At 51.6% G+C, this 20912-nt stretch overlaps 1 protein-coding gene across 3 annotated transcripts in view; it reads left to right on the forward strand.

Annotated features, from left to right (window-relative positions):
* Positions 1–9134: 9134 nt before the first annotated feature.
* KIFC3 (kinesin family member C3) overlaps positions 9135–20912 on the forward strand; it is a 37870-nt gene continuing 26092 nt past the window's right edge. For 2 of the 3 annotated variants that reach the window (XM_044256061.1, XM_044256060.1), the window contains exons 1-3: positions 9140–9188; positions 13327–13531; positions 16031–16173. In XM_044256061.1, coding sequence (XP_044111996.1) covers positions 13366–13531; positions 16031–16173 — 309 coding nt within the window. In that variant the 5' untranslated portion in view covers positions 9140–9188; positions 13327–13365. Of the gene's footprint in view, positions 9189–13326; positions 13532–16030; positions 16174–20912 lie in introns of all 3 variants that reach the window. The other variant, XM_044256062.1, reaches the window with a different exon arrangement.

Genomic DNA, 20912 nt, shown 5'->3' on the forward strand with positions numbered 1-20912 from the left:
CAAGAGGACAGCTATACCAGACTGCAGGGGCAGGTGGGGGGGTTGCCCAGGAGACGCAAGGATTTCTCGTGCGGGCGTTCTGGTGTGCCACAATGTCTCCAAGCAACCGAGAGAGCCCCTGGTTGGCCTCATGTTTGCTAGCCAGGGGCTGCTTCCAGGCCTTCCCAGTCGGAGCAGCACTGGGCCCCAACTCAGGGCCTCTTCCTTCTCCTGGACGCTGCCCCTGCTTTGGCCTTCATCCCTTTTCTTGACATCCCCACCCTCGCCTCCCCATTCCTGCAGGCCCACACCTGCTCTTTGACTTGGGTCCTTCACCGTTGAGGACACCAAGAGCTCCTGACACTTCTGGTCAGAATCTGGAGCCATCGCCTCTCAATTGGGTGTCTTTCCAGACACCCACCCTAGGCTCTGGAGTGTGGGTGCTTGGAGGAGAGAGAATCAGGCAGGGCGCTGAGGGTCCCACTCCCAGGAGACACATTCCAAAGGCAGTTCTGACCTAAGCTTTATGCTGGTCTCCTTCCCACCCTCTTTCCCTCTTTCCTTTCCTTCCTTCCTCCTTTCTTTTCTTCCTTTCTCTCTTAAGCAGCTTTACTGAGATATAGTTAACATACCATAACATTCACCCATTGAAATTGTACAATGTGGGGCACCTGGGGGTCCAACTTCCGGTTTTGGCTCTGGTTGTGATCTCGGGCTCGTGGGATTGAGCCCCACAGTGGGCTCCACGCTCAGTCTGGAGACTGTTTCTCTCTCCCTCTTCCTCTGGCCCTCTTGCCCCTGCTCTCTCTTTCTCTCTAAAATGGATAGATAAATCTTTTTTTTTTTAAAGGTTTTTTATTTATTTATTTGACACAGAAAGAGAGGTCACAAGGAGGCAGAGAAGCAGGCAGAGATAGAAGGGAAAGCAGGCTCCCTCCTGAGCAGAGAGCCCGATGTGGGGCTCGATCCCAGGACCCTGAGATCATGACCCAAGCTGAAGGCAGAGGCTTTAACCCACTGAGCCACCCAGGTGCCCCAATAAATCTTTTTTTTAAAAAAGTGTATAACTCAATGGTTTTTAGTATATTTGCAGAATTGTGCAACCATAAACATAATCTAATTATAGAATATTTCATCACCCCAAATAAGCCCCATTAGCAGTCACTCCCCATCCCCACCCTTGCCCCCCAGCCAGTAATCGTCTTTCTTTTGCTGCCCTCATTTGTGACATGACCTGTGATCAGCGAAGCCGGAGCCCCAGGCTGGAGTTACCCGTTCGGGGCCCAGGCCTTTAGCAGGCAAAATCTCAAAAGTCATCCCTTCCATCTTGCCCACTCACTCCCTCGTGGCTTTGGTGCTGGAAAGTCTGCCAGCCCACCCTCCTCGTTTACCCAGGGAGGAGCCCCAGAGAAGGGAAGATGTCTGCCCAAGGTCACTCAGGGATTGGGAACACGGCTCCTGGCCTGGAGCACCTGCCTTTTCCAGCACCCCAAAGCCATCTTCCCACAGCTGCCCCCTACTCATTTAGGGGCCTCCCCCAGCCGTTCTTAAAACATAGTACCTCAGTTTCTCCATCTGTGAAATGGGATTATAACATTGGCTCTGTGGTTGAGAGGATTCCATAAAACCAGAGGCAACCAACCGTACAGCCCAGCGCTCAGCACTGTTAAAAAACAAAATTCATCAGAGTAAATAAAAAGCTCAAAAAGGCCTTATTTAGTCATCCGTGAATCGGGCAGCATCCCATCTAGCAAATAGAAACGAACTCTGTGGAACTACAGATAAAGGTTTTTAAAGGCAGAGAGGGCATGCAAGGGAAGGAAATTATTAGCAAAGAATGCCCTTTTAGGCAAGGTCATCCTTCTGAGGTATACAGAAGGGGTCTGTCAGTAAGTCTAGTGCTGACCAGGAAATTCCCACATCCACTGGTTAAAGATTACATTCTTGGGTGGGAGGATTGAACTATAGTTAGATCAGGTGTAAGTCTCGGTGAATTGACATGAGTGACTACATTTCGGTCCTGTTGTTTTCATTTTCATCACACATAGCTGTCTCTCAACAAAGGTAAACTAAGTCAAGTTATTTTAAATTCCTGCCGTGGCATTCAGACCCCATGTGGATTTCCAGTCCTTTGGAATGGGTGGAAGTTCTCTCCCGCTCTTCTCCCTGCCCCCTCCCCCGCCCCGAAGATGATGGATGGAAGCCACTGAAACTAGCCAGCAACTAGTCACTTCTTCCCCGTCACCTGGAAGCTGGTGATGTCGGCTGGGCGGGCAGAAGGTTGAGACTTGCCACGATGACTAAGAACTCAGAGCCGTGGGAGTCTGGTTAATCAGCAGCGTCAAAACTTCCCGTGGCTGTTTGCAAACAAGGGCCACCCCCAGAGGAGGAGAACCAGAGTCTAGGGGGCAGTGGGAGAGGCCTCAGGGCTACGCAGAACAGGGTGAGTGATGGAGGCAATGCCAAGAGCATGGCAGGGTGGTCCAGAGCCACGTTCCTGACCTGGAGGCTGCTCTGTACCCGCCCCCTGCCCCCCAACCCTCCCCAAGGACAGAAAGCCCACTACAGTGTCTCTTGAGGGACTCTCTTTCCAGGAGCGACGGATTGACTTATTGCAAGAGGCCAGAATGGAATGCCCGGCTGGTTCAAAGCAGGGATAACCTTAGTAACCCTATGGTCACCGGAAGAAACTCTTCCAGGATTGTGGAATGTTCCAGAACCCACCTGGGAAGATGTCTGGGGGCCAAAGGACAGGCAGGGAGAGGGTGCACTGACTCAGTACTCCCAGCCCCACCCGGCCCAGCCCAGTCGACAGAAACACCGACAAACAAAACCAGACACTCCTCTCTCTTGACAGCCATCATTCAGACTATCTTTTTATATGCCTCCTGCCGCGCAGGGGAACCAGCCGGGGCCTGGATTCCGGATCCAAGAAAAAAACTGTAAATCAGCGCAAGAAGTCGTTCTCATCAAAATTGCTACCAACGACAGTGTAAAGTGTAAATTTGGTACAGCCCTTCTGAATGCAATCTGGCAACATGTTTAGAGAGTGTAAAAAAATGCTCAGATTCTTTATTCAGGAAGAATTTATGAAATTAACAACACCCCCTTCCCCTGGGAGTGAACAGGCTGTGTGTGGGGAGATGTCAACAGCTGTGCTGTTTATAAAAATGAAGAAATAGGACCTATGCACATGTCTGACCTCATCAAATGGTCAGCTCAGGGCAGAGCCGTTTGAAGTGATTATTATCTTTCAGGGCTCCTGGCTGGCTCAGTCGGTAGAGTGTGGTTTCTGACTTCACTCTTTGCAGAGATTACTTTAAAAAAAAAAAAAATGGGGATGCCTGGGTGGCTCAGTTGGTTAAGCATCTGCCTTCAGCTCAGGTCATGATCTCAGGGTCCTGGGATTGAGTCCCGCATCAGGCTCTCTGCTCAGGGGGGAGACTGCTTCTCCCTTTCCTCCCCGCTTATGCTCTCTCTATCTCTCTCAAATAAATAAAATCTTAAAAAAAAAAAAAAAAGAAAGGGAGAAAGGAAGGAAGGGAGGGAGGGATTAAAGAAGAAAGAAGAGAAAAGAAAAGAAAGAAAAGAGAAAGAAAAGGAAAGAAAGAGATAAAAGGAGAATGATTATTCTTACCAATAATTTTCACTCAGTGCTGGGTGTGTCCCCAGACACTGGGAGCCCAAAGCTAAATGGGACCTGGCTTTATCCTCAGTCTGGGGCTTGCAGTTCAGAAAAGAACAGGACAGAGCAGAAAAAAGTAACTTAGAAAAATGCTCATTATACAGTTTAAAGTGAGAAAAGGCAGAGCTGAAAATTGCATTCACTCTCTGCCTCCCACTATAAGCTAGTATTTGTGGAGGACCGACCCTGTGTGGGATGCTGGGCTCGCATTTACCTCTTACAACAACCCGAGGGGTTAGGTACTAGGGCTACTCCCTTTGTCACAGGAAGAAACTGAGGCACGGAGGAAGTGTTTTGAGCCAGGGTTCAAACCCTGGACCACTTGACCCCTAAACCCAGTTTCAACTGTTGTTCTAGACCGTCTCTCCTTAATATAGAAATACGTCTGTCCAAGGTTGAATACTGAAAAGAAAATCTGGGTCAGGGACAAAAAGGTAAGGGTAGTGGGATCTGGGCTTTGTCCCCCCCGCCCTTTTGGTTTCTATTACATTTGTGCAGGAAAAAAAAAAAAAATTGAAGTTAACAAAAAAAAAAATAAACAAAAAACAAAAAAAGCCCAGCCACCTAGAATTTGCAGCAGATGGGTAGAAATGAATGGGGAAGTCGAAAAAAAGTGGGAACGATGTTAATAATGCATGCCTTGGCTTAGAACAAGGAGATAGAATGATTTAGGAGCAAGAAGTGAAGCCGGGGAGGGAGTGTTTGGGGGAAGGAGCTCAGGCGGCTTCAGTATGGCAGACGCGGGGGTGGGGGTTAGGGGGGTGGGGGGTGCTCTGACTCAGAGGGGAGACACAGGGGTAGAGCTTATCTTCCAGGGGCATTCTTACTAAATCTTTTTATTACCTGGTGCCTGAGTACAGATCTTCTCAGTGTTTGCATTCCTCTCATTTTTTAGACTGCAGGAAATGATAACAGGGGGGAAAAAAAAAACACCTCTCTGTTTGCTTTCTACCCAGGAGTGCTAGGAGGGTTAGCTGCCAAATTCTTTCTCAGGTCATGAAGAGGTTTCAGGTTTCCCCCACCTGAGAGCCTGGGGAAGCACTGCTAAGGCCAGTCTCCCTGGCAAATGCAGAAAGGTAGTCACTGTCTACAACTTTCGGGGCAAGGTGGTTTATTGAAGGGAAGGTTGCTTGGTTCCCCGCAGAGACCTTTGTAAATAGGAGAACTGTCTCCCCCTGTTAATACAGCTTTTAGAAAGGAGGCAAGCACCCTTGGGCAGGGATGGGGAAGGCACAGAGGGAGCTGGAAGGGATCGGAGAGAGAGTGGTATCATTTGTTCATTTATGTGTTGAGCATCTAGCTCTTGGAAGAGCATAGTGTGTAGCAGGTGAGAATGACAGGACCTTACCAGACGAGCCAAGGGCTGTCCAACACCCACCCCTTTGTGTCAACGGAGGAGTGTGGTTTCCTAACCGTTGGCAGGTGTGAGCCAAGATTCAGGGCCCCCTTCCCTCCCACCCCCAATACGCTCAGAGGTTTAGCTGCCAAATTCTGCAGCTGGGAGGGAGTCAAACGCATGTCGGCAGGGCTGAGCTCTGAATCCTGCCTGTTCTTTCTGTGGAATTCTCCCCAGCTCTTTCTGCGCTGTCCATAATGAACTATTTCAGGAGTATTGGAGTATGTGGATTCAAAACAGTGGCTAATTGAGTCAGGATTACTTAATATTCGACTCCTACCCTCAGAATGTTGTTCTCCAACTTCAAGAAACTGTTACCCAGAATCGTGCAAAGATATACAGTTTTCAAGACTGCAGGGTGCTCCTTACTGACCCCATTGAAATTAATTGCTTAAGGATCCATTTATTACCTCCTTTTGATAAGAATTATCATTAATTTACAGAAGAACAAAGTCTGTTTGGGGGCGCCTGGGTGGCTCAGTGGGTTAGCGTCTGCCGTCAGCTCAGGTCATGGTCAGTGTCCTGTGATGGAGCCCCGCGGTGGGCTCCCTGCTCAGCACGGAGTCTGCTTGTCTCCCTCTCTTTATGCCCCTCCTGACTGCTCATGCTCTCTCTCTGCTCTCAAATAAATAAGTGAAATCTTAAAAAATAAAAGAAGAAGAAGAAGGAAGTCTGTTTGGATATGCTTTAAGGTACATGTTCTTCCCCCTCTGAATTATACATGACCTATTTTTTAGTCTCTGGAAACTTACATGATATCAGGCACTTGCAGAGGATTTCCTTGTGATCAAGTCAGGAAAGTCCCCTGCCCTCCAAGAGCTATTGGTGTAGACAGGAGAGGCCGTTGCAGTCCAGAGTGGGGGTGTGTGGCAGGGGCAGGGCAGGGAGAGGTGGTGCCTGGGAAGGTCAAGGAGCATGACCTCTAAGCTTGAAGGACTTGAAGAACAAGCAGGAGTCAGCCAGGTAAAGGGGGGTGGAGGCAGGTGGGAGAAGGGGAAGGAGAGAGACTTTCCAGGCAAGGAGAACAGCATTGCAAAGGCCTAAAGGTGATCAGATCTCAGGTTAAATCATTAAAACTGGAAAATCATGTAAATCTTATGTGGTGCTTTATCTAGGTTACTGTGAGAATCAGACCAAACATAATCCGTGTTATTCCCCTCTTTACTTCCCTCTGGGCCATAGACTTCTTGGGTCCCTGACTATCTCTCTGATGGATGCCTAAAAGTGAAGGGGTTTCAGGCTCTTTGAACCCCCACCTGGGGGACAGGGTGGATATGGATATGGGGCTGCAGGGTTCTGGCCACTGCCTCTTGTGTGGCCCTCCCTCCATTTCTATATTTCTGCCAGAAGGTGGGCAAAAGGGCAAGGCCAAAGGCTGAACCCAAGAGTCCTCACTTATGGATTCAGGACCTCCGCACTGGGATGGCCAGGTTTCTGGTCAATCTCTACCTTCCCTGTGGCCAGGAGATAGTTGGCAGCCTCCACATCCAAACCATCAGTGAAGTTTCTGGGATAGAAATGACCTTGGAGTCATTAGTGTATAGTTGCTGGTGACGGCATACATTCTTAAGCTAAATTCCAACAATCATAAAGCAATTTGCTTTTGCAATTTCAAGTCAAAGTTTTGCAAGAACCTCAAAAATGTTTCCATCTAGTACCTCAATTTTCTTTGTTTTTCCACTAGTGCTTTGATCTTAGTAATGCTTGCATCTGGTATCTGAAACTTGTTACATACGATAGTACGATCTGTTTGCTTGTACGTGTACATACACCCCACCCCAGCCGCATTGGTCTCACATTTCAGCTCTATCACACTCTGGGTTTATGAATGAACTGTGGGAGGCTGTTTCCTCTCCTGATAACTGGGCATATACTGGTGTCGACCTCGTCGGGTGTTCAGGGTTAAATGGGATCTTGTTTATAAAGAGTTCAGCGCAGTGCTTGGCACAGTGTTTGCTTTCAATAAATGGTAGCTATTATGTGATATCAAAAAAAAAAGGCTTACTAAAATGTTGGCAGCATTTATCTCCAGTGGGTGGGATTATGGTTACAATGAACATCTATTACTTTTGTAATCAGAGAAAACGAACAATAAATGTTATCATGAATTCAGAAGTCTGGCTTTGGCTTTGTCGGAATGAACCTGCAGTTAATGCCACCGTACTGGCCAGCGAGGAAGACAAGGCCTCCAGTTCTCTACCAGGACTTTATGGACAAACAACCTGCCTCACTCGGATAATAGGGAGATACTTGGTTAGGATTCTAGAGATACTCTGCCCTCATCCAGCCCTGTAGTCCCCTTGGCCACTCTTGTCTGGAGAGAAGGCAGGGGGGTTCCGAGAAGGAAACTCTCAAATTATGGCCTTCCCTCCTGTTGGGAGGGTTATCTTTGGGGGGAGGGTGTTGTAGTTGGAAATCTCTAACTCTCCAAGAAACCATTCCAGGAGAGGGATATTTATCATCTACTGGGCCTTCAGTTGGGCGTCTCAGAAAATCAAACACACATCAGCCCACTTCCAGTAGGGGGATTGTGAGTGTCCTGTTCTGGCATCCAGAACAATCTGAGGCCCAGGACCTTGGCTCTGTTTCCGGCTGAGATTCTTGACTGCCAGCCCAGTGCCTGGGCAGCGACAGGAGACAGAACCTTCATTGATCTGCGTGTCCCCCTCCAGTCCCCTCCTTGCACCTCTTGGGCCATCCCCTGAGACACCAGAAAAAGTGAAGCGCTCACCCTTCTCGGATTATCTGTGGAACCATCAGCCAGCACTGGGCTGGCTTCTGAGCTTCTTTCTCCTCCTCCTGCACCCTGGAGGGGACAACGGCACAGGCTTGGGAGTAAAAGGCCGCCTCTGTTTGGGAGACAAAGAACAGAGTGGCTCCTCTGGGTCAGCTGTCCCTGCTTGGCTGGCTGGCTCCCTGGCGTTCCCTGTGCCTCTTCCGAGACGTCCCCCAGGGAGGGACTTCTGGCTGGCGCTGGGAGGGCTGTGCGCTCTGCAGTGGTTGCACTCTGGACAGGTTTTCACTGGAGCCTAAAGGAGTATTTTACCTTAAAAAACCCTACAGCCTGGAAGATGTTAATTCGGGAGTGGTGCTGTGGCTGGGGAGGCAGCCGGGCCTGTGTATTCCTACTAGAGCTAGTGAGAACATGTGTGTGTTTAAACATGAGTGATAACATGTGATGTTTGTGTATGCATGCTACCAGAGCGTGAGAGAGTGGGAGTGAAAGCGAGGACTTGGGTTTTAAAGGATGTGTCTACTGGAGTGTCAGAGGACGAGGCATAGAGTGTGTGCAAGAATGTGTGTGAGGGTGAGCTAGTGTATGTGTGCACGCGGACAATGTGTGGGGACGCACGTGTGCGTCTGAGCACCTGACGATAACGTGAGCGCGTGTGTAAAGTGTGTGAGAATGTGCAAGTGTATACATGCGCCATCTAGAGTGTGTGAGTGCGTGTGTGTTAGAAGGTCCAGAAAACGAGCTGGCGTGTGAGGGCGTGTGAAGGACAGCATGGGAGAAGTGTATGTGTGAGGAGTAACGAGCGTGGGCGAAAAGTTCTGTACCACCAGGGTTAGGGGATGTGCGCGTCGGAGTGTAAGTTTAAGCGCAAAGGCACGTATATAGGACTAGCGTGGGCACGTGTGTGAATACTGGATGGGTTCGCGCTTGCGGCCCAGAGCATGTGTGAAGGCATGTGTGAGGAACGTGTGTACCGGCGTGCGAGAGCCCACAGGCGAAAGCTCGAGCACGTATGACGCTGTGTGTACACCAGTGGGTGTGCGCGCACGTGTGCACTAGCGTGTGCGGCGCATGGGGCCCCCCGGGCCCAGCCAGAACATCTGGGCGGAGCCAGGAGGCCGCCGAGTGGGCGGCCCCGCGTGTGAGTGTGGGCGCGCGCGCGGGAGAGTGCGCGGGAGCGAGCGCGCGCCGCCGACCCCCGCCTGGGCAAGAGCCAGTTGCCATGGGAACGCGCCGCGGCCCGAGTTAATCATTTCCTGTGGAAAGTGTGCGGGAGGGGCGGGAGCGGGGCGGGCCGAGAAGGCGGCGGCGTGGAGCTGCCTCCCACCGGCGGGCCGGGTCCGGCCGAGCCCCGGGCTCTGCGGCGACGCCGGGATCCTGCCTCTGCCAGGCCGGTGAGTCGGGGACCCTGGCGAGCCGGTGGCGGGGGAGGAGGGGCGGGCTGGGCTTTCGGGATCCGCCCGGCCCGCCGTTCCGGGTGCCGCGTCCGGGCCCGCCCTGCCCGCAGGACCCCCTCCTCTGCCCGGACCCGCTGCGGGCGCGGGGAAGGTCGGGCCCGGGAGAAGCAGCCCTGCGCGGTCGCCCGCCGAACCCCGCGCGGTCCAGACAGAACCAAGGACCTTGCTTGCAGCACGGCTTGGGGCGGCACGGCCCCGGGGGTCGCAGCAGCCTCGGGAACCCCCTTCCCATCTCTTTGGCCCGAGAGAGCCGGAACCGACCGGGGGAACCGCGTGTCAGTCAAGGCTTCCCCCTCCTCTTGCGGAGATTTTCCCCGCACCCCCCAGGGATCCCTTGAAGGCTGCAGTTTCCAGCCCTCCCACCACGTACGTTCCCTGGGCAGTTCGCTTTTCCCCTCGCAGGGCAGGGGAGGGTGTAGGCCGGCCCTGTGGTTGGAAGGAAGGCCTGGGCGGGTGCCCTCCTGGGCAGTAGGAAATTGAGACAGTGACAGCAGCAGCCCGGGGGATCCCAGGAGGGAGGGCAAGCCAAAAGCCACCTCCTTCAACCCCCTGTTGTGAGTTAGAGCAGAACTCTGGCGCAGTGTGAAGGGCCTGGTCCTGGGAGATTCTTCAAAAGGAAGCTGTATTTCAGTTCTCAAGTATTCCCACCCAACCCCCAGCATACCTGTCTCAAGATTGTGGGTCCCCGCTGTCCCTGACCTTTCACCTTCCGTGGGCCATGAGGCTGGGGGCACCTCTCCCTGCCCAGGCACACTCCCCATGCCCTTGGTAAAGTAGCCGTCTCCTTGGCCAGGGAGAGTCATTGGCAAGGAATGCAGCCTCAGAATGGGGCCCTGTATTTGCAGTTACTGGACTTTAGGGACTCAGGGTGATGAGTTCTGCTGTTCTTATGGGAGTGGAGGTTTTTGAGGTCTAGGTTGTCCTGGAAGACCCAGGGCCTGTGATTGTGTGCAGGGGAGGGCCTAGCTAGCCCTTGTCTAACCTCGCTGACCTTCTCTTCCAGGGAGACTTAAGCCCTCCCCAGCAGCAGTATCTGGGCACTTGTCAGGTCTGTCCCTCAAATTATGGCAATATCCCTGGTCTGGCAGAGAGCAGGGGTGGGGGGGGGTGGGGGGTGTTACAGCTCTACTCCGGTGGTCTAGACAAAGAAGGGTAAATCTTTCTCTCTTCTCAAGCCAGACCTTCTGCACTCACCCACCACTGGAGGGAGGGAGATGACTGAAAAATAAAAATTTTGAGTTCGTTGTATATGCCAGCATTGTTGTGAACACTTTATATATGCATTGTCTAATTCTTATACCAACCCTATAAGGTGGAGTTCTCCCCATTTTCAGATGGAGATAATGAGGCACAGAGAAAGTAATTCTCCCAAGGTCACACATCCAGTAAGTGGCAGAGTTGGGTCTGAAGCAGCTTTTGGTCATAGCCACTCCACACCATGTCCCTGTTGTCCCACCCTGTGGGTCCCAAGTTGGCAGAACTCTTATTTGAGGTCCTGGATACTTTTGACCTTTCCACCCTACTGGCTCTAAATTCAGCTGCTTTTTCCTCTTCAGGATCTTGCACACACCCTTCCTCTTTCTTCCTGCTATCTTCCTGGCTCCCTCTCCAACTTCCCTTCCAGAAAGTCACAGAGGCATTGTCCCCTTCTGTCCCCGTCCCTCAGACAAAGCTGATCTCTTTAACAGTCCTCTCTCTCAAACAGGGAATCGACCTTCAATGCCCCTCTCACCTTTCCAGGCATGTGGAGCCTTTCTTCCATTAGGCTGCTGGTCCTTGGGGTTGGTCGTGTGCCCAGCTCCGTGCCAAGCAACCTAGAGAAAAGGACATCTGGCGCTTCCCCCTGGTTCCTTCTGCTCCTTAAGGGTCCATCTTTGTTCCCTCAATGGAGCTGGCCCACATATTTGGATTAGCCTCCGCCCCATCCTCTAGCCCACAGTCCAGTAATACTGTACCCAGGAGCCTCCTCCAAGTTGTCTTCCTCAGTCAGGAAAGGCAGAGAGCACAGCTTCTTAGCCAGTAAGCCTGGCATTCTTCTAGGGCCCGGCTGTGTGAACTGCCGTCATCAGATCTTCCGCTGCCCATTGCTATGCTCTAACTTCTTGCCTCTCCCTGCTTCATTCATCCTGGCCCTGTCCACCCAGCAGGCTCGAATCCCTCCTATTCTACATACCACATCCTCTCAACTCAGCCTCCCCTCCTCACCCTAGCCAAACTTCCCCTCAGAAGAAAGCAGCCCCTTCCTTTAGCCCTGCCCACCTCTTGGGCCTACCCAGGTTTGCCCTCTGTGCAGCTCCACGGCTGGGCTCCCTTCCAGAGCCCCCAGGGCTTTCTCCAGTTTGACCTCCCCACGGCATTGTTTGCTGGGAACTGACCATCCCCTGCTTCCCCACCCGTCCCCACCATCCGGTCACGTGTGAGGACTCCGCACCTGCCTGGTGTTGTCGCCACCTCTGACCGTCCTTCTCCAGCGTTCCTTACCACCCAGAGTGAGCTTCATGCTTGGTTACCTTTGGTGACTGTGTCCTCCACTGCGGCACTGGGACCCTCGTTAGCCTCCCAGCTCCGAGTCCCCAGCCCTGCTCTTTGCCCAGCTTCAGCCCGGGCTGGTATACACGCATTTCAGGGTACCCACCTGTCAAGCTATTGCCAGGGGTCTATCCGAAAAAAAAAAAATTATTTATCTATTTATTTATTTTAAAGATTTTTCATTTATTTATTTGACAGACAGAGATCACAAGTAGGCAGAGAGGCAGGCAGAGAGAGAGGAAGAAGCAGGCTCTTTGCAGAGCAGAGAGCCCCATGTGGGGCTCGATCCCAGGACTCTGGGAATCATGACCTGAGCCAAAGGCAGAGGCTTTAACCCACTGAGCCACCCAGGCGCCCCCCCCCCCCAAATTTTTAAAACCAAAAGCAAATCCCACTTTGCCTTTCTGAGCTGACTTGGCTTCTTCTGTTAACGGCATTGCTGTCTGAGTCTGGGACTGTAGCTGGGTACTTTAAATGTCCTCACAGCTGCTTTACCTACGATAGGTGTTCAACAAAGACTTGTGTGGGGAAGACTTAAAGTCTGTTCTGTTCATCTGCTCAGAGGGACCCATGCAGCTTTCTTTCTTTTTTTTTTTTAAAGATTTATTTATTTATTTTAGAGAGCATGCACAAGGAGGGGAAGGGCAGGGGGACAGAGAATCTCAAGCAGACTCCACGCTGAGTGTGAAGCCCTGTTTGGGGCTCGATCTCAAGACCCTGAGATCATGACATGAGCCAAAACCAGGAGTCAGACCTTACCCACTGCACTACAACAGGCATCCTCCCATGGGGCTTTCTATCCAGGCCAGTGCCCCCCCCCCTTTCTCCCATACCACCTGGTGTCTCCCTGTATCCTGTTCAGATCTTGAAGGTTTGTTGAAGTGCTTACCTCCCTCCTGACAGGGAGCTCCCCATCTCCTCTCCTGATCAAAGAGGACCCCTGGCAGGTGCCTGGCTCACAGCAGACACCAGATAAATAATTATTAGATGAAAAAGCAAGGAATCTTTGTATCTTACTGTCTGCCAAGTTGTAGGCACAGAGTGAAGGGGACTTGAATAGCATGAGTGGACTTTTTTTAAGAGAATTTGGTCCATATAAGCCTACCTTGTCGCTAGCCACAGTCCGCCCTTCCTGATTAGTACCAAGATGCTAATTAAATCTGATTAGATTTGCGGAGATGCTGTTGACTCGTGCTGCCTCCGTGTGGGGCTGTGACCTGGTGCGCCTCCAGGTTGCCAGGCCTCCAGCGAAGGGGCTGAGATGTGAGGTCTCCTTAGTGTGCTGCTGACACACCTGATGCATCCTCACCCACCTCTGAGCCTCCTTACTTGGGAAGAAGCACCCGGAAATTGTGATAGGCTTTGTTTCATCCCGCAAGCCCAGGGATCTTTGCAGGGGGCGGGGGTATGGAGGTGGCATTGGAGTTGGGGCTGCTGCTCCGGGTAACAGGTGGCCCCGTTGCAGGCGGGCTCTGATCTGTCCCCCAGCCCCCGCTCCGGGTGCCTGGCAGCCGGCTCAGCCTCATCTTCCCTGTTCTGTCCGCAGGCCGCCCGGCGCCCGGAGGAGGCCGCTGAGCCCCGGGCCATGGTCCCGTCCCGCCGGCCGTGGAACCTGGGAGCCACGCCCTCGCTGCGCGGCCTGTGGAGAGTGGGCCGGGCCGGGGAGCCTGAGCCCGGGATGGCTCGCCCCGCCCCCGCCAGCCCGGCCGCCCGCCCTTTCCCATACACCGGCCCGGGGAGGTTGAGAACTGGTGAGTCCGCATTTTTAAAATGCCTCTTTATTTCCCTTCCTTCCTCCAGATAGCAGAGATGAGGCCGGGCTTTCTCGCAAGTTCCTAGGCTCAGTCAGAGCTGTCAGGTAATTACAGGGTGCCGGGCAGCCCGCGGGCCGGCGCGGAGTCGCAGTCGGGGCGTCAATCTCGCCGGCGCTCTTGCCCCGCGCCCGCCCGTAAAGAGAGGTCCCGGACGCCGAGTTAAACTTCAACGCGGTCGCTGGAGCAGGGGGACAACGCCGCCCAAACCACGCGCTCTCCACCCGGCCGGGCGGGGGGCGCTCCGCGGGAGGCGCGTCCTTGGTCCCTGGCCGAGCGCTGGCGGTCTCGCTCCGGTTTCTGCCCGCAGCTGGTAAACAAGGTAGGTGAAGTGGCTGCCCGGTACCCTGCGCGGACGCTGACACCTGATCGCGACCGGCCGGCCCGCGGGGGGCGCAAGGAGCCGACCGAGGCCACCCAGCCGATTTGGGGTGCCCTGCGCGCAGTTTCAGGTGCCATCCAGGTCGGCTCCTGTAAGGTCCCCGACGCAGGTGGGCAGTGAAGGAGTCCCTGAGTGCAGGCTCCCGCTGTCCCCCTGGGAGAGCTGTCAACACCAGCTCTTTTTTCTGGGTCATGTCCCCTGGCACCTCACACGCCAAGAAGTGAGTGGCACATCTGATTTCTGGTGCCGGCTGGATCATCGGGTCTGGGGGGCTGCCCCATGACTGTCTCCTGAGCTGAACTTGGGCAAGTCTTCCTGAAGTGTGGAGGAAGAGAGGGGTGTTCAGTCAAGGTGTGTTGAGGGGCTTGCTGTCTGTTATTCCTGACCTACAGAGAAAGGGGTTTAGGTTACCAGCCTGTCTGAGCTAGCAGAGTCCCTCTGGGCCATCAGACTTAAGTCCCCCTGCCCACCCCCGTAAAGAAGGGGAAACTGAGGCCCAGAGAAGGCACACAGAAAATTCCTCTTCAGTCCCCTCTCTCCCACCACACTTGTGCCAGTGGTGGCTGCCAGAGTGATACCCCCAAAGTCTCTGCAGGGGACAAGTGAGGCTGGGGATGGCCCTGGGGTCTCTGGGAAAAGCTTGGGCTTTTGGGTCAGGTAGCCTCAATTGTCTGGAAGGGATGAAGATGACCTCAGCTCCACAAGGTTTTCCTAAGGATTACAGATGTGATATATATGAATGAGTATTGCTGTTCTGGTTAAAAAAAAGAGAGAGAGAGAAAGAAAGAAAGACAGAAAGGAAGGAAGGGAGGAAAGGGGGAAAACAAGCAAAAGACAAAAACATGTTCCTTTGGAAAACTAAAAAAAAAAAAAAATCACTCAAACCTAAAAAACTAAAAAAATTGAAAAAAAAAACTCTATAAAAAGCACAGAAAAGTATAAAAAAGACAATAAAAGTCACCTATAAGGTTGCTAGTGGACATTTTATATAGTTCCTTCCAATCTTGTGTATGTGGGCACACATGCATATTGATCTATTAAATGAGTATTAGGAAGATCATATGACCATGCAGGCTTATCCACTTTTACGATTTATGACAAAGGTCAAATGAAATCCTGCGGGTGAAATGCTAAGCAGAGTGCCTAACACTGAGTAGGGTGTCACCCAGCTTGGTCACCCCTGGCCTCTCCGCCCCCACCCCAGCTCTCACCTCTGCCTTCAGAATGCCTGCTATCCCATGGGATGGCAGGACTGGCTCAGTGTGACTCTGGGTGCGTTAGTCACCCCCTTAGCTGTGGTCCTAAGGGCCGGCATCCGTGGCCGCTTTCTGTGTGTCTGGCACAGAGTGAGTACATTATGTGTGTCATTCATTGTAACCCTCAGCCCAGAACTCTGAGCTTGGTTCCTTACCCCATAGTGCTGGCAAGGAAACTGAGGATCAGACAGGGGAGGAAGGCCCTGGCGGGGGGTTGAGGTGGGGTGCACGGGATATCCATACCAGGGTCAGCTCTCTCTCCTGTCCAGTAAGGGTGGCAATGTGTCAGAGGCTGGAGGGGATGTGCTTTAGCTGGTCCCAAATAAGCTTTTGGAGCCTGCCCCCTTGCTGTTTAGGAAGGCAGGGGAGAAAGCGCCCCCTAGAGGCGGCCTTGGTAATAAAGCCACCACCCTGGAGTGCACCTCCTGGGAAGACAGGCACAGCTGGGTTGGCATTGGCTTCCCTTTGCTGCTCTCTGGAGAGGATGTGAGCAAGTGCCAGCCCCAGAGACCACTGTGGAGGGCTGGGAACACCCCCTCCCCCAGAGGTCTCAGGTGACTTCCTCAAGAGAAGCTCTGGGTGGCTTTCCGGAAGAAAGAGCACACACAGCCCCTGCCTGGTGCCAGGCCTTCCCTCCGAGTAGGTCAGGCGTGTGAGGGCGTGTGAGTCCCTCTTGGCCGCGCCTGGGCCGGCCCAGACGATGGGGAAGCAGAACTCAGCGGCGGCCCTAGCCAGGGGTCCTGGCCAGCAGCCTTCAGCCAGAGGCCTAGCATCTTACCTGTATTCTCTGTCCTGGGACAGGGCGTGGAAGAGACACCCTGGTCAGCAGTGACGAGGACTCCAGTGCCCGAAGTGCAGCCCGCCCGGCCCTAGCGCAGTGCCGAGCCCTCAGTGTGGACTGGGCTGGCCCTGGGAGCCCTCACAGGCTCTACCTGACCGTGCAGGTAAGCACTGGGGCCTTCTGAGAGGTGATGGGCCGAACCAGGCTGTGGGCCTTAGCTCTGTGAGCTTCTGCAGCTGCGTCTCCAGCAGGCTGTCTGGGGAAGGAAGCCCTAACGGGGGGCCTTGAGTCTCTTTGCCGAGCTCCTCGCACCACGTCCGCCCCGAGCCCGCGTGGATGGAGCAATTTGCTTTATTAGGTTATCTCTGGGAAAATCTCACAGGAGATGACAGAAACTTTTCAGCCACACCCTGGCTGAGGTGTTAAAGTGAGAATGTGGGACCTTCGCTGAGAAGCTACTAGGAAAACAGGCAGGTTTGGGGGTAGCTGTTAATTCCCATTCGAGCATGGTTGTCCGTGGAGCGATCCTTGTATTTCCTATTTGACATGGGAATCCAAAGCTAGACAGAGGAATTTTGCCAAAGTTTGGGTTCTTTTCTTTTTTTTTTTTTTTTTTTAAAGATTTTATTTATTTATTTGACAGAGGGAGATCACAAGTAGGCAGAGAGACAGGCAGAGAGAGAGGAGGAAGCAGGCTCCCCGCTGAGCAGAGAGCCCGATGTGGGGCTCGATCCCAGGACTCTGAGATCATGACCTGAGCCGAAGGCAGTGGCTTAACCCACTGAGCCACCCAGGCGCCCCTGGGTTCTTTTCTCTTGCAGTTATCATCAAGTGATTTTTCAAAAGACAAATTTTATGTATATTTGTGTATTTGTCGTAGAGATAATACATAACGATAGTACTAATAACTATTATTTATTGGACACGGACTTTTGTACCAGGCACTGGGGCCATGTGTTGTATATCTCACGTCAGTACTCCGCAATCTCAAGACCCAGTTACTGTTTTATCTGAGTTGTAGGAATGAAGTAATGGAGGCTCAGAGAGGTTAAGTAACTTGCTACTGGTCACACAGCAACCCGGGATCTGAATAGCTAAGCGCAATGAGCTTTCTAACATACAGTGTAAAGAATTCACTGGGCGGGAGGGTGGGAGGTTGGGGGAACCTGGTAGTGGGTATTAGGGAGGACATGTATTGCATGGAGCACTGGGTGTGGTGCAAAAACAATGAATACTGTTATGCTGAAAAGAAAAAAAAAAAAAAAAGAATTCACACAGGGATGTGATATTTAGAAACCGAATGCCTCCTTTAGCCTTGTATCTTGGAGAAATCCACTATTTAGAGTTGGGTGTTTATGTATTTTTCCTATGTAACCACTTACTTATATTTATACAATTTTATTATTTATTTGTACACACTGTCCTGTGACTAGCTCTTTCTCTCAAAGGTAAATCTTGGCGATTTCTTCATGCTTGTCCTTATACAAAGAACTCCCTCATTCTTTTAAACTGCTGCAAAGTATTCTGCTTCAGGGTTTACCATAAATTATCTGTCAGTCCTCTGTATCCTTTCTGATTGCTGTGAACTCCTTAAATATCTCTGCATGCACACAGCTACAGCTTGGAGCAATGTCAGAACAGTGCAGGTGCTGCACTTTTTAAATGAATACGTTTGCTAATGTATTTGCAGTGCACCCCCATGCCAGGTGCTGGCCCATTCCAAAGCAGAGAAATAGACCTGACTGTCTGCATGAAGGACCAGAGTTATTTCAGGGTGTTGTGTTGCGAATACCCCCTGCCCAGGAAGGATGGTATAGGAGAGGGCTCACATTGAAGGGACATGGGCAAATAGGGGGACAGGATGGAGTGTGGGAAACCTAGTTGCCCCAGGAGGGCGTAGCCTCCCTCATGCAGATGGAAGTTGTAAACCAGACTGGCCTGCAGCCCCTAGTCCTGATCTGAGCATGGCCTAGGGTCTCATGTTGCTTCAGAGCTTCCCGGCCCTTCTTGTGTGGTTCATGTGCAAACTGAACCAAATGGTCCTTCTTTTATCTTTCGGTCTGCAAGAAAAGCAAGTCTGGTGTGGGAACAGTTAAAGAAACCAGAGAATCCATTTTTTTTCCTCTGACTTGAGCCATTGGTAGTTAAATCGGGAGGTGGTCAGAAACCGGCTGCCTGGAATTGGGCGGTGGCTGTCTTCCTGAATTTTGATTATGGGGTGTTGAGTTGTGGTGGCTGCCGAGTCCTGGGGTCAGCAGATCTGCTGTGATTCTCTGAGAAGCTCCTGTCAGCAACCAGTTTGCATGTTGGTGTCCTTCTGGGCCCTATTACGTTTATCGGTGCTCTGAGGTCAGGGCTGTGGGGCTGAAGGAGGGACCCAGGCACTGGGGGGTGACCTGGTAGGCTTTGGAAACTGCCCCCTGTCCAGCCTCTCCAGTAGTTAGACCCTGGGATGCTCCCTCTGGAGGCACTGCAGGAACCACCCCCCTCCCCTGCCCCGGGGGTAAGGAGTACGGGGACCGGCTGCCCTTCCTGTGGCTTGGCCAACAGGCCAAAAATAGTGTAACCTTTGCTCTGGTCGGCAGTTGGAAACCCCCAGCTGCTGCCATCGCCGCCACGGCTGACAAGCCAGCTCGGGATGGTGTGGCAGTTGGTCACAGGGTGGGGACCAAATAAAGTCGGGGGGAGTTTTCCTATGTACAAGAGATTTTGCTCTCCACCCTCCCTTTTCAAGCAGAACGTGAGGTCGAGAGAGAGGGAGTCAGACATGGTGAACACCGAGGCTGCTCATGTGGCCTTCTCTTTCTTTTCTCTGTTTGTTGGATTTGGGGTTACAAAAATAATAATACTTTAAAAAATAACAACAAGGAGACATACAGAAAGAATATAATGCTAACGGCTACCTGGTCTCGGGTTCTGACTGTGCGCTGGCCGCTCTAAGAACTTGGCAGGAGTTCCTGCCTCTTACCCTTCACGCCAGCCGCGTTGGGAGGCTGATAACGTTTCTGTTTTGAGAATGAGGAAAATGAAGCTTGAGGGAAGGAAAGTAACTCGCCCAGAGCCACACAGCTCCCCCGAGGCACAGCCAGGCTTCACACCTGGCACTTTCTGACTCCAGACTCAGAGCATTCTTTTATTTTAAAAAAAAATTTTTTAAAGATTTTATTTATATATTTGACAGAGAGAAAGAGATCACAAGTAGGCAGAGAGACAGGCAGAGAGAGAGAGGAGGAAGCAGGCTCCCCGTGGAGCAGAGAGGCCCATGTGGGGCTCGATCCCAGGACCCCGGGATCATGACCTGAGCCGAAGGCAGAGACTTTAACCCACTGAGCCACCCAGGTGCCCCTAAAAAAATTTTTTTTAAATTTTATTTATATTCAATTAATTAACATATTATTAGTTTCAGAGATAGAGTTCAGTGATTCATCGGCTGTATGAAACCCCGAGTACTCATTCCATTCCATGTCCTCCTTTGTGCCCACCACCCAGTGCCCCCGTTTCCCCTGCCCCCTCTCCCCTCCAGCAACCCTAGTTTGTTTCCTGTAGTTAAGAGTCTCTTATGGTTTGCCTCCCTCTCTGATTTTGTCTTATTTGATTTTTTTCCCTCCCTTCTTCTATGAGCCTATGTTTTGTTTCTTAAATTCCACGTATCAGTGAGATCATATGATAATTGTCTTTCTCTGACTTACTCTGCTTAGCGTTTATCCTCGAGTTTCATCCAAGTCACTGCAGATGGTAAGATCTCGTTTTTCTGGGTGGCTGAGTAAGGGTCCATTATATGTATATGCACCACATCTTTCTCCACTCATCTGTCGACGGACATCAGGGTTCTTTCCACAGTCTGGCTATTGTGGACATCGCTGCTGTAAACATTGGGGTGCACGAGCCCCTTTGGATCACTGTATTTGTAACTTAGGGGTAAATACCCAGTAGCGCGATTGCTGGGTCATAGAGTAACTCTATTTTCAACTTTTTAAGGAAACTCTATTCTCTTTTCCAGAGTGGCTGCACCAGCTTGCATTCCCACCAGCAGTGTAAGAGGGTTCGCCTTTCTTGGGGCATTCTTTCAAACAGAGCACTTGTTTTTTGTTTCAAATACAGCAGGCACAAAGACATGCAAAAATTTGTCCGTAGAGGTGCCTGGCTGGCTTAGTCAGAAGAGCACGCAACTCTTGATCTTGGGGTCGTGAGATCAAGCCCCATGTTGGATGTAGAGATTACTTAAATAAAACTTAAAAAAATGAAATAAGATATATCTGTAATCCCCTTCCCAGATAATTTCTGTTGACATTCAAAAATAAAACAGAGCACTGTAGATGCTTATAAGGCTGAAAATACAAATGACAAGAAGAGGTTCAAAATGAAATGTAAAGGTTCCTTTCCCTTCTTCCCATATTCTCATGGTTAACTTTCTTTCTTTCTTTTTAAAGATTTTATTTATTTATTTGGCAGAGATCACAAGCAGGCAGAGAGGCAGGCAGAGAGAAAGGTGGAAGCAGGTTCCCTGCTGAGCAGAGAGCCCGATGTGGGGCTCAATCCCAGGACCCTGGGATCATGACCTGAGCTGAAGGCAGAGGCTTTAACCCACTGAACCACCTAGGCACCCCGGTTAAGTTTCTTTTTTACTCACCCAAAAGTTTAAAGGAGGCACATTTCTCCTCCTAGCTGCCAAATCACCAGACCTCCCAGAGACAACCATTGTCTATCTAGTTCCCCAGATTTTTTTTTTTTGAGGCCTGTGTAATTGTCTTATCAAATGGGATTGCACACTGCTTGTGGTTCTGTGGCTTGCTTTGGATGTCTTTGTGAGCTGCAGGTGATTTTCTCTGGATGATTCTTTCTGTCTTTCCCCCTTCTCTCCCAGCCTGTCCACTGGCCTGTTCTACCTCAGCCTTCTTTGCC

This window comes from Neovison vison, chromosome 7, assembly GCF_020171115.1.
Source record: "Neovison vison isolate M4711 chromosome 7, ASM_NN_V1, whole genome shotgun sequence".
Lineage (NCBI taxonomy): Eukaryota > Metazoa > Chordata > Mammalia > Carnivora > Mustelidae > Neogale > Neogale vison.